At 39.1% G+C, this 17208-nt stretch overlaps 1 protein-coding gene across 13 annotated transcripts in view; it reads right to left on the reverse strand.

Annotated features, from left to right (window-relative positions):
- LOC140198158 (receptor-type tyrosine-protein phosphatase mu-like) overlaps nt 1–17208 on the reverse strand; it is a 1049822-nt gene that overhangs the window by 256182 nt on the left and 776432 nt on the right. For all 13 annotated transcript variants that reach the window (XM_072259223.1, XM_072259213.1, XM_072259205.1 and 10 more), the window contains one exon: nt 13604–13739. In XM_072259223.1, coding sequence (XP_072115324.1) covers nt 13604–13739 — 136 coding nt within the window. The remainder of the gene's footprint in view (nt 1–13603; nt 13740–17208) is intronic.

Here is a 17208-nt window from a genome sequence, read left to right on the forward strand (position 1 = left end):
CTGAGAAACAACCTTTATCACACATTTTTTTTCTCTAACCACTGCACCCTTTTCTATACATCCTTATAAAATGCTTATTAGCAACTTTCCATTGCTGATGATATTAACAATGAGAAACCTTTACCCCATTTCTCTCTCCACAGATGCTGTCTCATTTGTAGGACATTTTCAACAGTTCCTGTTTTCCTGAAGCTAACTTTCTTTTGCTCTGTTCTCAGAGATGGAAGATCTCATGGACTTCCTCCTAAGAAAGGTCAAATCTGGTGCTCACTGTTGATTGAGACGAAGAAAAATCTGATGCTCTTAAGTTTGTAGGTTGATCAACACAGCAAAGAAAACGCACATAAAAATTGTGGCAGAAATTGCCAAAGGCTGTATCAAGACATGCTCACTTCTAAATGCATTGGTTGAAATTCGGAAGCAAATGGTGCTCATAAATCTTGGTCTGGCTTACCCATCCTTGAAATTCTGAACTGAAGTGGAAGGTGTCCTTGGAGGTGTCACTCACATGACCTTCTTCATCTAAATGATGCTTATATTAACCCCTTCCCCATATCCTGTTACAAAGGGATATTGACCTGAAAGTTAACTCTGTTTCATGTTCCAAAGATTCTGCTCATCCTTGCCAAGTGTTTCCAGCAGTTTGTATTTTTGACTTACGTGATAGCCTGTCACTTACCATAACTAAGCTCATTTCCCACATCAGCTAGGAAAACCATCAGTCTTCATAGCCTCTCTGGCCAATTCTCTTTGGCCATCTTCATTCTCCTCATCCAAAGTTTTTCAAATCAGGAAACAAAAGGCTTTTGAAATACACACCTCATAAATGGATTGCATAGTGGTTTCTTTTTCAGCATAATGAGATGGAAGATCATTTCAACCTGGTGTAAGTCAAATCTACAACTATTTGCAGAAGAGCATGCCTGTCGTTAAACACCACTTGCAATTTTCTGTTGTGATTTTAGCAACAGTGCCACATGACTACTGTTGGGTATGTTGTCCTGAGTAGTTACTGGTGTTCACTCCTTGGCAACATGGTCTGAGTTTAGTCATGCTGAGATAGAATATCTTATGATAAGTGAAATACATTCAGATGTCCTCAGCCTAAGCTCTACCCATGAAAACTAAATATCCTCATGATTTGCAGCCTGTCCCAGCTCCCCATCTATACTGTCTATTATCCTATTACTCTCTTACTCCTTTGCCTCCACCCCCCATAATCCTGTTTCCACTTTGCCCCAACCCTCCACACCTCCTCTCTGGCCCTGGGAAGTCATCTGTTAGAATATGTTGACCAGCTCATACTTCACCCTTGTTCAAAGCCGAGGCCAATGTCTCCCACCATTCCTGACTATAAGGAATGTCTCTTTCTACACTCACTCTTACACTAATAAGTGCTGTTGATATTGGTTAAGTACCTAGACTATAGCCCATCCTACACTCCAGAGGCCTGGTCATAACTTGAGCCAACCCACAGGAGGAGAAAGGGCATTGCAATTGGAGAACAGTTCATGACATCATTGATGCTACAACTAAACACTACCCTCACACCGTGTTTCACGTGCATTGGAATATCTATGCAGCTGCATTAAAAATCCCCTGTGTCTTTTCTACTGAGTTGCTCACACCAATGCCCTGGAGATTGCAGGAAGATCACAGAAGGCTATCCACTTCCTTGGTGACTTGGATTGAAAGAGCCAGGCCTCCAGAATCCCTGAGCTCCACTTCATTGCATACAAATGGAATAATTTCAAGTATGGTCCACAGATCAGGCCAATGACTGTGAAGGTGGGGGATTTTTGGAGAGTTACTGTATGTTAATGCAGATACGTGAATCTATAGGCTACTTAGATAAAGCCAGAGCAATGACCACAGTAATTGCTTTAAGTTCTGCTGTCATTCTAACAAAAACAAGCTGCATTTTTGCAAGATAAGGCATCCTCTCTCTGTCCCTCAGTCTTCAAGAGAACTATACATCTGTTGAATAGGGAACAGATTTGTGACTTATAATGACATAACCTGAGTACAACTTGACTACAAATACTCAAGGTTTCAAACCACAGCATTCTAATCAAATTATGCCAGCTTGGCTTCATTTGCCTTTTTTTTAAACTGTTTTCATCAACCTCAATAGGCTTGTGCAACATCACACTTCTCACCTTAGGGGTAAAAAAAATCTTAATGGACTCTATTCAGTCTTAGGAAAGAGAAACTAATCAGAGGGGTAAAAATAGTTAATTACTCTTTCTTTATCATAGATGACCATTCAAAGCTCTTTAGGCATGTATGGTTAATTTTGCTTCACCAGAATATACTCTTTAATACACTTAACGTACCACAGTTCCTTAGAAGACATCATGTTGCGTAGAGGAAGAGAGAGTTTAAAAGAAGTGAACGGGGCAGTCAGCAGGTTTTACACGCCACAGTTCCCGAGAAGACATTGGATTATGCAGCACTAGGCACGTGACAAGGGCCAATATAAAGAAGTTAGGCTTTATTGGAACAGCCATTGTGGGAGCGGTCACTGTGAGAGGGGGCCAGTGTTAGAGTAGGAAGATGAGGCTTTGATCATCAAGGCTTTCTTTCTAATTGTACATTTAGAGCTGTGGGGATGCCAAGCAGAATAGTGGAATGCTGCTATTGCTGGATGTAGGAAAGGAAGGAGATCTCTAGTGTCACTTACGACTATACCTGCAAGAAGTGCATCCAGTTGCAGCCTCTAACAGACCATGTTAAGGAGATGGAGCAGGAAATGAATGAAGTCTGGATCATTCAAGAGGTTGAAGGATTGGTGGACTACAACATACAGGGACATGAGAAATACTGTAGATGCTGAAAATCCAAAGCAACACACAGAAGGTGCTAGACGAATTCGGCAGGTCGGGCAGCATCCATGGAAATGAACAGACAGTTAAAGTTTTGGGCCAAGACCCTTCTTCAGGACTGGAGAAAAATATGGAGGAAATAGAGGGAGGTAGTTACACCTAAGGTGCATGACACAAGTAACTGGCTTTACAGATAGAACTGAGGAATAAGAAAGGTATTATATTAAAGAATTATATTATACACCACCTAACAGTCTGCAGGATTTAGAAGAGCAAATTTGTAGAGAGATCACAAACTGTTCCAAGAAACATAAGGCTGAAAGAGAAGGTAATTTCAACTTTCCACATATTGACTGAGACTCCCATACACTGAAAGGGCTGGATAGGAAAGAGTTTGCCAAATGTGTTCAAGAAAGTTTCCTTAATCAGTACATAGAAGTCCCTACCAGAGAGAGCACAATACTAAATCTCCTATCAGGGAATGAGAGAGGGTGGGTAACAGAAGTTTGTGTAGGTGAACACCTTGCATTGAGTGATCATAATGTCATTAGTTTCAAAGTAATTATAGAAAAGGAAAGGCCTAGTCCTTGGGTTAAGATTCTGAGTTGGATTGTATTACAAATAATCTGGCAAGTGCAGATGAGGACAGGCTGTTTTCTAACTAAAGTGCACCTATCAGAAGTGACATTTTGATAGTATAGAGTTTGTACGTTCCTGTCAGGATAAAAGGCAAGGATAACAGGTTTAGGGAATGTTGGTTTTTGAGAGATTTTGAGGGCCTGGCTAAGAAAGATAAGGAGGTACATAACCGGTATAAGCAGGTAAGAAGAAACGAGATACTTGAGGTGTATAAAAAATGCAAGGGAACACTTAAGGAAATCAGGAGGGCGAAAAACAGACAAGATGAAGGGGAATCCTAAGGCTTCTACAGACATGTTAAAAGCAAAAGGATAGCAAGGGACAAAATTGGTCCTCTGGAAGAACAGAATGGTAATCTATGCATGGAGCTGAACGAGATGGGGGAGATTGATTGTTTTGCATCTGTAGTTACTCAGCAGATGGACATAGAGTCTTTACATGTGACACAATGCTGCAACAAGCTCATGGAGGTAACAGAGGAAGAGAGTTTTGCTGTCTTGAGGCAAATTAGGGTGGATAAATCCTTAGAGCTTGAGAAAGTGTTTCCTCGAATCCTGTGGGAGGCCAGAGCAGAAATTGCAGGGGCTCTTGCAGGTACGTTTAAAACATCCTTAGCCACAGGTGAGGTGCTGGAGGATTGGAGAATAGCTAATGTTGCTCCATTGTTTAAGAAAGGCTCTAAGGTATAGGCCAGTAAGCCTGACATCAGTAGTGGGAAATTTATTGGGAGGTATTCTAAGGGATTGGATCTATAAGTATATGGATAGTCAACATGGCTTTGTGCCTAACCAATCTTATAGCTTTTAGAGGATATCACCAGAAAAGTTGACAAAAGCAAAGCAGTGGGTGTTGTCTACATCGACTTCAGCAAGACCTTAGACAAAGTCAAGAAGGTTCATTCACTCGGCATTGAAGATGAGGTAGTAAATTGAATTAGATATTGGCTTTGTGAGATAAGTCAGACAGTGGTAGTAGATGGTTGCCTCTCTGACTGGAGGATTATGACTACTGATGTGCCACAGGGATCCGTGCTGGGTCTGTTGTTGTTTGTCATCTCTATCAATGATCTGGATGATAACGTAATAAACTGAATCAGCAAATTTGTAGATGACACCAAGATCGTGTGTGTAGTGGACAATGAGAAGGACTACCAAAGCTTGCAGTGGGATCTGGACCAGCTGGATGAATGGGCTGAAAAATAGCAGATGGAATTTAATGCAGACAAATGTGAGGTGTTAAACTTTGGGAGGACCAACCAGGTAGGTCTACATGGTGAGTGATAGGGCACTGAAGAGTGGGATAGAACTGAGAGATCTGGGAATACAGATCCATAATTCCTTGAAAGTGGTGTCACAGATAGAAAGGATGGTAAAGAAAGCTTTTGGCACATTGGCCTTCATAAATCAATGTACTGAATACAGGGGTTGGTATGTTATGTTGAAGTTGTATGAAACGTTGGTAGGGCCTAATTTGGAGTACTATGTGCAGTTTTAGTCACCTACCTACAGGGAAAATGTAAATAAGGTTGAAAGAGTAAAGAGAAAACTTACAGGATTGTTTCTGGTGCTTGAGGACCTGAGCTGCAGGGAAAGATTGAACAGGTTCGGACTTCATTCCCTAGAATGTAGAAGACTAAGGGGAGATTTGATAAAGTTATAGAAAATAATGAGGGGTCTTCTTATGTATTCATGTTTATTTTAACCCTTACAGGTTGCTGTCGGGCTTCCCTGTGGGTTAAGTATTTGACTGTAATGTGAGAGGGCATTCTGGGTAGATTACTTTGTTCCTCCCCTCTGTCTCTCCTGTGTATTATTCACAGCCATAACTTAACAACTTGCAAGGAGGTGACAAGCCCTCACGTGATATTTATTGTTTTGTTCCCTTCGGCGAGAAAAGCCCATGTACAAGGATGGCAGTGTACCACCGTATAATGTAGGTGAGCGAAAAGAAGATGCCATGAGAAAACAGCTGCAGGAATTGCAGTGAGTGAAGAATTCAAGGGAAGGGAATGAGAATGGGATAGGTAAATAAAGCACGTTAGAGAGAGAAAGAGAGATGGCTAAGACTAGTTAACATTTCTGGAATGTGATTGTATTAAAAAATGGCAACAATATTTTGAAATATGGGGCTGTGATGATGAAACGACAGAGCAATGGAGTTAATATACTGAATGATTTGAATGTTTTGCACTGGCAAATCAAATTTCAGATGATATTTGGGTTGCAGCTTTTCTGACTGTGATGGGTGCAAAAACATTTAAATTGTTACAGTCTAGTGCAACCTGCTAAACCTGGCAATAAGCCTTATGAGGACATAGTTAAAGTCTTAAAGCATCATTATTCACCGAAATCTTTGGTCATTGCTGAGAGGTTTAGATTTCATAAAAGGAATCAAGAGGAAGGCAAGTCTATTTCAAAGTTTGTGGGGGTGCTGACGCAATTGTCTGAACACTGATTTTGGGCAGTTGCTGAATGGCACGTGACGTGATAGACTCATATGTGGTTTGTATCATGAGGCAATTCAAGAGGCTTACAGAAGACAGACTAACATTACAGAAGTTAATTGGGATTAGTACATATATAGAGATGGCAGCTAAGAAACCAGAGCTATTAATTACATCTTCTCAAGTTCATAAAGTTTCTACTGACTTTAAGAATAAAAAAGGATCAAACAGGATTTATTAAAAATAGACAATTGGCAGATAATGTAACCCGGCTACTCAGTATAATTCATTTGGCACAAAAAAGGGACGAGAAGAGTATAGTAGTAGCCTTGGATGCAGAAAAAGCATTTGATAGATTAGAATGGGATTTTTTATTTAAGGTATTAGAAAAATATGGATTAGTAACATCTTTTATTAATTGGATTAAAACTTTAAATTCTAACCCTAAGGCTAAAGTAGTGACAAACTCTCAAATTTCAACACCATTCCAGTTAAAAAGGTCAACTAGACAAGGTTGTCCATTATCACCTGCTTTATTTGTACTGGCGATAGAGCCATTAGCAGAACTAATCAGAATTGATCCAGATATTATGGGTTTTAGAGTTAATCAGGAGGAATATAAAATTAATCTTTTTGCCGATGATGTTTTGATTTACTTAACAAACCCACAACATTCGTTACATAAATTATCTTCTAGACTGGACGAATATGGGAAGGTATCAGGTTATAAAATAAATTGGGATAAAAGTGAAATTTTACCTCTTACTAAAGGAAACTATAGTCAATGTCGATTAGTAACCCAATTTAGATGGCCGGTAAATGGTATAAACTATTTAGGTATAAGACTTGATAATGATGTAAAGAACTTATATAAATTTAATTATTTACCACTATTGAAAAAAATTCAAGAAGATTTTGACAAATGGATGATACTACCAATAACATTAGTAGATAGAGTCAATGTTGTAAAAATGAATATATTTCCTAGATTACAGTATTTGTTTCAAACATTACCAATACAATTGCCACAGAAATTTTTTCAAGAGTTAAATAAATGTGTGAGAAAATTTCTTTGGAAAGGTAAAATGTCAAGAATATCATTGGAAAAATTGACATGTAAATTTGGGTTAGGAGGGTTACAACTTCCAAACTGTAAAAATTATTATAAAGCAAATCAACTTAGATTTATTGCATCTTTCTTCGATGATCGAAAACCAGCATGGATTAAAATAGAATTAGACAAGATAGGAGAAAATAGACCTGAAGATTTTATATATAAATGGGAATCTAAATGGATACGGGAAAAGAAAGAATCTCCTATATTAACACATTTGATTGATCTATGGAATAAGATAAATGTTGATAATGAAACACAGAAATCTCTATTAGCAAGGAGACCTTTGCTTCAAAACAGACTTATTCCTTTTACAATGGACAATCAACTTTTATATAATTGGTACCAAAAAGGGATTAAATTTATAGGAGATTGTTTTGAACGAGGTATATTGATGTCATTTGAACAACTAAAGGATAAATATAAAATATCAAATAATACTTTCTTTTGTTACCTTCAATTAAGGGTTTACTTAAAAGGTAAGCTGGGTCAAACGATGTTTTTGCCAAAACCTAATGAAATTGAAACTTTAATTCAAAAACGGAAAATTAAAAAATTTATTTCTTGTATGTATAATTTGATTCAAGAACAGACAATTAAACAAGGAACCCATAAGTCAAAGCAAAAATGGGAAACAGATCTGAATATTAATATTGATGAAACAAATTGGTCAAGACTCTGTCTTGACAGTATGACAAATACAATAAATGTTCGACTTAGATTAGTACAATATAATTTTTTACACCAATTATATATTACACCACAAAAAATAAATAGATTAAATTCAAATCTATCCGATAAATGCTTTCGGTGTAATCAAAAAATTGGTACTTTTTTACATTCTACTTGGTCTTGTTTTAAAATTCAACCCTTTTGGATAAATTTAAGAATCTTATTGGAACAAATTACTGGAACTCAACTTCCACATAACCCTGTATTATTTCTATTAGGTGATATTGAAGGGATAAAGCCGAAACTTAAATTGAATAAATATCAGAAAGAATTTATAAAAATTGCATTGGCAGTAGCTAAGAAGACTATAGCAGTTACTTGGAAATCTGATTCGTGTTTAAGTATGGATCTCTGGAATAATGAAATGGCTAGTTCCGTTCCATTCGAAAAAATTACTTACAATTTAAGAGATAAATATGTAACATTTTTGAATATTTGGCACCCTTATTTACAAAAGATAGGATGGCATATTTAAGGCTCCGATAAAGACCTTGGTCCCTTGGGGAAAGTAATGAATAATTATACCAAATTTATTTTGAATCCCATGGAGCATGTGGAAACCTTCCAACACCCAGGCGGCTCTTCTTTTTTTTTCTCTTCTTTCTTTTTAGGTAGGACTATATATGGGGGGGGGAGGGTTAAGGGGAGGAGGGAGGGTAGATTTTATCTTTTCATGTATTCTTTTTGAAAACTCAATAAAAATTATATTATAAAAAAAATGAATAAGACACTTAATAGCAATCAATGTTGCCATTGTGGCAAAACTGGGCATTCAGCAAAAGAATGCTGATATAAGGACTTAGATTGCCAATACTGTGGCAGAAAGGGACATACTGAATATGCCTGTATAAATTAAGTAAAAACACTGGAAAAAATAACACAAAGAAACATGTGAACAAGATGGAGCACACTGAGGACGGACTAGGTGACTCTCACTCTGAGGTTGAAGATGCTTTGCATGGTTCATCTGTTTCAGGACATAGAGGGCAATTAGATGAGGCCATTGTGAGGATGTAGGTGGACACAGGTGCTGCAGTACTGCTGGTGTCAGAGACAGTTTAAAAGGAGAAATTGCAGCATCTCTCCCCCCAAATAACCAAGGTCAATTTTAAAGACTGACACTGGCAAGGTTGTTTCAGTGGGGGTAGTAGTACATGTTACAGTGGAGATTAACCAACAGCGAAAGAAACCTCCACTCTACATTGTTAAAGGTTGTTATCCTGCGTTTCTGGGCTGCTTGTGGTTGGAGCAGCTCAAAATCAACTCAGGCAAAGTGCACTTGATTGGTGGGAGCACTGGTCTACAAGAGGAATTGAAGAAACATGCAGAAGTATTCAATGAAGAACTAGACATTATGAAAGGAGTCACTATTAAACTGGCTGTTAAGCCAACACAACACCCAAATGTCTGAAGGCAAGAACTGTTCCACATGCCCTCAAATCAAAGGTAGAGGCTGAATTGGAAAGACTGGTCCTGAATAGGTTATGGAACAAGTGTGTGGAAGTCAATGGGCAACACCAGTGGTTCCTTTCCTAAAAAGGATGTGTCTTTAAGGCTTTGCGGAGACTTCAAAGTAACCATTAACTCGGTTCTTATGGTTGAACAATACCCTCTTCCCCTCATTGATGTACTTTTTGCAGGATTGACCAGAGGACAGACATTTAGCAAGATTGACATGTCAAGTGTACTTGCAGATGCATGTGGGGCCACAGCCACAAGAACTGTTGACCAAAGGGACTCACAGAGGAATGTTCAGGTACCAAAAGCTTCCATTTGGCAACAGCTCAGCTTGCACACTCTTTCAGCGAGCAAAGGACCTGATTCTGAGCAGGTTGACAAGGGTGAAAAGCTATTTGGATGAATGACTGATAACTGGGGAAAATGAGTGTGAGCACCTACAAACGCTGGAGTCTACACTACAAAGACCCAAGGTATATGGGCCAAAACGGTCCGGAAGACAAGTGTGAGTTCATTCAAACTTTGATTGAATATTTAGGCCATGTGATCGACAGCTCAGGGTTTCACAAGACACTATCAAAAGTGAAGGTAATCGTGGGGACTGTCACCACAGAATTTATGTCAATTAAGATCTTTCTTAGGACTATTAACATAGTACGCAAAATTTGTTCCTCTGCTAGCTGGCATGCTGACACCACTTCATGAGCTTTTAAATAAATCAACACACTGGCAGTAGACATGTCACTGTGAAGGGACTTCTAAAAAGGCCAAAATAGCTTTGTCACAATCTGAAACACTCACACACTTCAAGCCGCCATTGCCCATACCGTTGGCCTGCGACACATCACCGTATGATGTGGGGACAGTTAGCAAAGTGGAAAGCCACAATGCCCAGAATGAGCAGAAAGCATTCTTAATTGTCTTTGGAATTAAGAAATTCCATCAATTCCTCTTTGGCCGACGACTTACACTACTGACAGATCATCGCCTCTTGATGCTAATCCTTGGTTCACATGCGGGCATTCCTCCCCGAGCTGCTATTCAATTCCAACAAGGGGCTTTGTTACTATCTGCACATCAGTATGATAAAAAGTGCAGGAGGTCCAAGCACCATTCAAATGCTGATGGACTATCCAGACTTCCCTTACCTATTACAGCTCCAGAGCCAAGGAAGTACCTGCAGCTCTGACAACTGTGGCACAAGTCTGGAAGCACACATGTACTAACCCTGTTCCGTCTAAATTAGTGGACATGGTAACTTCCGAATGGAAAGGAGAGCTAACTATCGAATTAAAACGTTATCAGACTCAATAGAAGGAGCTCACAGTCCAAGCAGGATGTTTTCTATGGAGTGACTATGAGTTGTCATTCCTCCACCATTAAGAAAGCAAGTGTTAGACGAGCTATATACAGGTCACTGTGGTGCAGTGCACGTGAAAGAAATTGCATGCAGCTCTAGGTCAGGCTAGGACTGGATGTGACATTGAAGAGAAGGCCAAAGCATGCCCACATAGTCAGTGAGTGAGAAATGTTCCTCAGCTTGCTTCTTTGCATCCATGGGAATGGCCTGAAGAACCATGGCAGAGGATTCACATAGATTTTGCAGCACCTGTACCTGGCCATAATGGACACATAAAGTAAATGGCCTAAGGTCTCCATCATGAGGAGTACTAAATCCGAAAAATGTATTGGGAAGCTATGTTCTATCTTTAGCTGTTTTAAGCTTTCTCAACAGTTTGTAAGTGGCAATGGCCCACAGCTCATGTCTGAAGAGTTCGAGGCATTTATGGACGCAAACGGTATTCAGCACACCAAGTCAGCACCATATCACCCAGCCACTACTAGCCTTGCTGAACAATTTATACAAACAATGAAACAAATCCTCAAGGCTTCAGTGGGAAGTGGATCCCTCAACCAGCATCTTGTTGACACAACTCAATATACCTCATGCCACCACAAAAGTTACTCCAGCCACTGCACTGATGAAAAGAAGCTCTGCACCTGACTTGACCTGATTCTAATCACCCAAACACAAAACAGATTGTGCTAAATGAACAGAAAACCCAAGCAGAGAGATGTGTCAGAAGTTCCAAAGCAGGAGGGAGATTACTTGCTGGAACTACATCTCTGGAATGGAGTGGATACCTGCGGGGGGTTGGTGGCACAATCTGGTCCCGTGTTGTACACAGTGGGAACTAGTCACACATCTGGAGAAGGCATACTGATCAGCTGTTGCCACTTCTGAGGCCACTGAAAACCAGCACAAACTGACAAATCCAGATCCAGTTGTAGAAAAGGGACAGGGTTCTGTTACAATCAAATGACACAACCAGTGGTCCCCCATCAACTGTGCTTTCTGAGGTGCCCCTCACTACCCAAGCCAAGATCTATACATACACCACCAAGAGATAAACTGACTTTAACATCATTCCCAGGTCGTCGGTACCCTCAAAAGAACAGGCAGTCAGATTGGATCTCTAGTTTAGTGATTAACCATCAGCACATGGGGCAGAATCCCCAGGGTTATATCTGGGAATATAAGTAGTCTATTGTCTTTTCCTAGTTTTGAGAAAAAATGATTTTTGTTGTTGTGTGGTTGATGATTATTCCATTGAATGTTAATAGTTCAGCAGCTGGTCTGTGTATGAGGGGAGGGATATGTTAAGTATTCATGCAGATCTGGACCCTTACAGAATGCTGTCAAGCTTCCCTGTGTGTTATGTACTGAATGGAATGTGAGAGGTCATCCTGGGTAGATGATCTACAAATAAAATAAATAGCAGCACATTTATTCCTCACCTTTCTGTCTCCCGTGTGTGTTATTCACGGTCACCTGGCTTCCCAGTACCAGACACATAACAGGTGTAGCTAGGGTAAATGCAAGCAGGCTTTTTCCACTGAGGTTGAGTGAGGCTACAACTAGAGATCATGGGTTAAGGGTGAAAGGTGAAATGTTTAAGGGTAACATCCGGTGGAGCTTCTTCACTCAAAGGGTCATGAAAGTGTGGAACAAATGGAGGATGCAGGGTCAATTTCAACATTTAAGAAACGTTTGGATAGGTACGTGGATGGAAGGGATAAGGACTGGGTGCAGGTTGATGGGATTAGGCAGATTAATGGTTTGGCATGGACCAGATGGGCTGAAGGGTCTGTTCTGCGCTGTATTGTTCTATGACTTTTTGACTCTAAGGACAGCACTCTATTATACCTCAAATGTCAGAATCTCCCTTCAACATGTCTCTCCAGCTCACCCCTCACAATTAATCATGAACTACAGAAGATCGAACATGATATACTCAGGTAGTGAAGAGGTCAACATATACATGAGGACTTGACTACATGGAAGTACCTTGAGTCAGGACAAGTCGAAAACAGTGTTTGTTATGTGATGTTTATTGGGTTATCTTTGAGACACATTTGGAAATATCTTGCGGCATATTTCACAGACTGTATTGAAAGCCTTATTAATTTCACAGTCACATGAACTCATCTGGAGTCATTTTCCTTAAGAAGCAATTCAACTCTGATTCTCTCCAAATCACAAATCAGGCACAGCTATTCATAAAACATTGACCTCAGACATCTTCTTCTTGCACTTTTATTTATACTTTAGATATTGTGGTACCATAATGGTTATTTCTACATCTTGCTGACATTTCTTGTAAAATGTCGAACCTTTAATTGAGACTAGTTTCAGCTGAGCAGCATTGCTATGGTAATATATAGTGTGCCACCATTTCTAATTAAAACAACAGAATTTTCAATGAGTTTTTGTGAGGATTAATTAGGGTGATCACACATCCCACAAATACCATATGATCCAGATTAAAAAATTTCCTATATTAGGGATTGTGTATAATTATGCTATTACTGAGGATGGATGTAATACTGTGAACCAGCATGGCTTGTGGTTGTATTCTGATGATAACCCTAGCAGTGCCACTGCATTTTGTGAGGCAGTAGAAACAATGCTGTTTTCTGCAGTGATCTAAAACATGCAATCCACATAGAATTCATGTGTGAAATATGTGTTCACAGATCAAAGTCAAATTGCCACTCTATGAAGAAAAGTCCTTTCTCATTCTGTGCAGTCTGTTGAGTTTTATCAACATTTTGAGGGCTTTGTTTGCAATTTTAATGCTTTGTTTCTGTGAAAATATATAACTATTGACCTTTGGGAAATGTGCATACTTACTTTCCATAAGAAATATTAGTGATTACCTCTTAAAAGAAGGGCCCATTCACTGAAATTTCTACCAATGAATGCAAAGGAATTTCTTTGATGTACTGTCGTGTTAGAACCGTACTGAGACAGGGTTAGGGTTGTGAAGTAATAGAATTCATCTCATTATGATTAAATTACTCTCTTTCTCTCCCTGTTGCCTCACATACCTCTTCTTCATGATCAACACAATGCCAAGGAAAATGATGACAAACAGAAGAATTCCAGCAATAACCCCGGCGATTTTCACTGTGTGGTCCGTCTGTTTCTCCGGCTCTTCTGCGCTCGGTTTACGAGTCGCGCTTCCTGAAAGGCAGTGAATTCACACAGGAGGAAGATTAAAGAAACAAGGTGTCTCCACTTGCACCCGTAAAATATAAATCACTATGCACATTAAAGACTAAGGAAACAAATCCTGGCCTTGAAATTTTGCTGCAAACATGATCACATCAATAGGGTCACGTAATGTTTTTATAAAAGATGTGTGGGACTTTGGCAGACACATTAATTCATTCATTTCAAATTTTAGTTTATGTTTGCGTATTGATCTATAAACAACATAAATAAGGTAATTGGATCTTCTATATCTTTTTGTTAATAGTACTTTCTCTGGGCTGAATTTTATTGAGAAATGTAGTGCCGTGGAAAGACAAGGTAAAATAGACAATGTGGTCTGGATGTTTCAGTATTTCACCCCCCCCCCCTCAAAAAAAACTGTTATCAACCCACAAACAGCAGTTAACCTTCAACCATTTCATATTAACTGTCAATTCTATACCTGAATACACTTGAATCAGAAATGAACAAATCCTCTCTCTACCGTTGATTGGCTAGGACTTAACCCTCAAATATACCTTATTGAAAAAACAGTAATTTTTTCACTAGTTGCTCCAGTGGTTGAAAGAGTGAGATAAGCTTATTTGGCATGCATTCCATCTCTATTGTTTCATTTAGACAATACAGCCCCTTCCACCTTTTAGAATTCCAAATTGTGGTTGCATTTTGCACACACACAGCTATATTGAGCTATTTATTCATAATCCAGGCAAGCACTGAATGATTGGAGTCCTGGCAGAAACATTTAATATCTGCTTGAATGAGATAACTAGCAAGGAGCATTTTGGCACATGAAGCTTTCTTATCAACTGTTACTTATACAGTTTCCTGTATAGTGTGAAGGAATGTCACAATAACATTTGCTGAAATAGCCTTTCCCTCAGAATTAGTAGATGAAAGTTTTTATGGGAGGGCTCATATACTCCCCAATACTGAACTTGACTCACTCCCTTCCCACTTCCACCTATACCTTTTCCATGATGGCATCCTAACAATAATGCATCAAGGAAAAGGGCCATTCATTTCAATATACCTGTGCTATCTATTTGCTAGATGCTTCCATTTAGTTCCACTCTTTCCCCAATTTGCTATAATTTTCAGACCTTCAAGAGTTCACCCTGATGCTACTTGAATGCTGCAAAAAACGTCTGGTGCCAACCTCATTTCAGGCTGTGCAGACCACTCACTATTTGGAAAAATTACTTTGGAAATTTGGTCATTTCTCCCCTTTTTTAAAGTTAAAATACAAATATGTTAACTAACCAAGTTATCTTGCTTTTAAGCCATTTATTAGTACCATATTATAATTATCTTATTATGCTAGACAGATCCTACTGGATTCTGACCATAATGCTCAATTGCTGCCATTAGATCCCACACCACAGCAAACTTCACTAAAGCTCTGCAGACATTTCCCCCTTTCTCCCAAGGAAGGTTTTGTCAAAACCGGGTCAGCTTCATTCACCTGAGGGGATATTTGTCCAAGAGCTCCAGCACTAGACTGTTGTTCCTTTTCCCACCTTGCGGTGCATCGGGCGACATTTTTGCCACCTTCATAGCATTTGACTTTTTTTTATGAGGCTGAGTTGATAGCTCGCTGCTCAACCCAGCACAAATAGAGACTGTGCAAGGAGCTGGCTGGCTGGATTTGAACTTGGGACCATTCACCTTGAATTTCAGTACTGGCCACCGGCTGGCTTATCACTAGATGAACCCATCCTCAAACTGGGCAGCATGTCAGCAGAGGTCAAATGAAGGTGGTGGGGATGGGGGAACCTATTCCAGTTTTCTGTTTCTTAGTTAACGCTAGGAAGTTAAATTGGCTAATATTATCACTTACTGCATGCTTCAAATTAAATCCTCTTCCGTCTCAAATGTGAAACCTAGATTAAGTAGTCCACATCATCACAGCCTGCCCTTGATATGAATTTGAGTGAGATATATCTGAGAGAAACTCTGCTTCTGGAGAAGCTATGTATGGCTTAAAATCTCAAGTCAATTTATAACCAGTGTTCCATCCACATGGAAGAAAATTTTATACAGAGGCAAAATCAATGGAAGTGATTATATTCTTCCTATTGTTTCGTCAAAATATCGGCCCAAAAGTGAAAGAACTTTCCATTTCCAGTTAATTTGTTTAAATAGTATATTCAGAATGAGCTAATTTGTCCATCAATCCATTCTGATATTGTAGGAACAGCAAAGAAATATTGCCAGTCATTTGTTTCAATAAGCTGTCATAGAACATTCATACACCCTGCACAGTATGTAGGTTCTTAATATTTTCACATTACTGTGCAGTGTCATAGCTTAGATAACCATGGTTGAAATGACAAATTTATCTCACAAATACAAGAAAAAGAGGAGCAATAAATCTTAAGTAACACCAGAGAGCATTAAAATGTATTTGGTTTGTGTTGCAGAAAGTATGAAAGTCTGTTTCATTTTACATCAGGCTCCTGTGAGGCAGATAAACTTGACCCTCTACAAACGTGCCATAGAAGAGCCACAAGATTAAAATGTAAAGCAGTTCTAGCTGTCCCCCTGCATTTCAGGACAGAACAGAGAAATTAACATTTGCCAAAACTTTTGCTCAAGAAGAGTTCAGATTCCAAACTTTTATCAAACATAAACAAAGTAATGCCTTTCAATTGAGACTACCCGTAACAATTGTTGCGTACAATAATTTGGTAAAGGTGATCTATTAAAAATACCCAAATATAATTGTATTTTGCATATTCTATGCATCATTTATAACTTATTTTATTTTCATGTTGGCTCTGGTGCCAATTAAGTGCTGCACATTCCTTATTTTCCGTATTTGTGTTTAGTCAACACTGAGCCATTTAGGTTTACCCAGGAGACTTTACAAGGCCATTAACGATCCAGGATTTGCACCAATCATTCTGATCGTGGTACTTGTTGCCCCTAATCATTCACACTTTTTGGAGTATTATTCATTGAAAGATTTACACAGTAATTGTTCACCTCGACCTTAACCTACACACAAATGACTTGGAAAGAGGAGAAAGTCCATGCATGCTGATCAGAGTAGTTCTTTGTGAATATTTTTCCTTGTTGTCTAGCCACATTTGGGAGAGCTACCAACAGATTAAAGGCCTGCAGGACAGTCTATTCCAGGTGTACATGTTTCCCCAGAAAATTGTTCATGTGAAATTTGGCAAGCAATGTAAATATTTATCGGGTGCTAAACTACTCATCCCATCACCCTTTGGAATACTTGAAAGCTATTAATTGGACCCATATCTTAGTAGCACTTTCCAGTGAAATACTTGCAAAACAGAGGGGGAAAAAAGGCCTTCCCACCTTTCACAACATTGGGATACTTTAAACCCAGCAAAGTCATTGTCACTGTTGTTGCACAGGAAATACAACAGCACTGCAGTATCCCACAAAGAGCAACATGACAGTCACCAGG

The sequence above is a fragment of the Mobula birostris genome, chromosome 1 (assembly GCF_030028105.1).
Source record: "Mobula birostris isolate sMobBir1 chromosome 1, sMobBir1.hap1, whole genome shotgun sequence".
NCBI classification, from domain to species: domain Eukaryota; kingdom Metazoa; phylum Chordata; class Chondrichthyes; order Myliobatiformes; family Myliobatidae; genus Mobula; species Mobula birostris.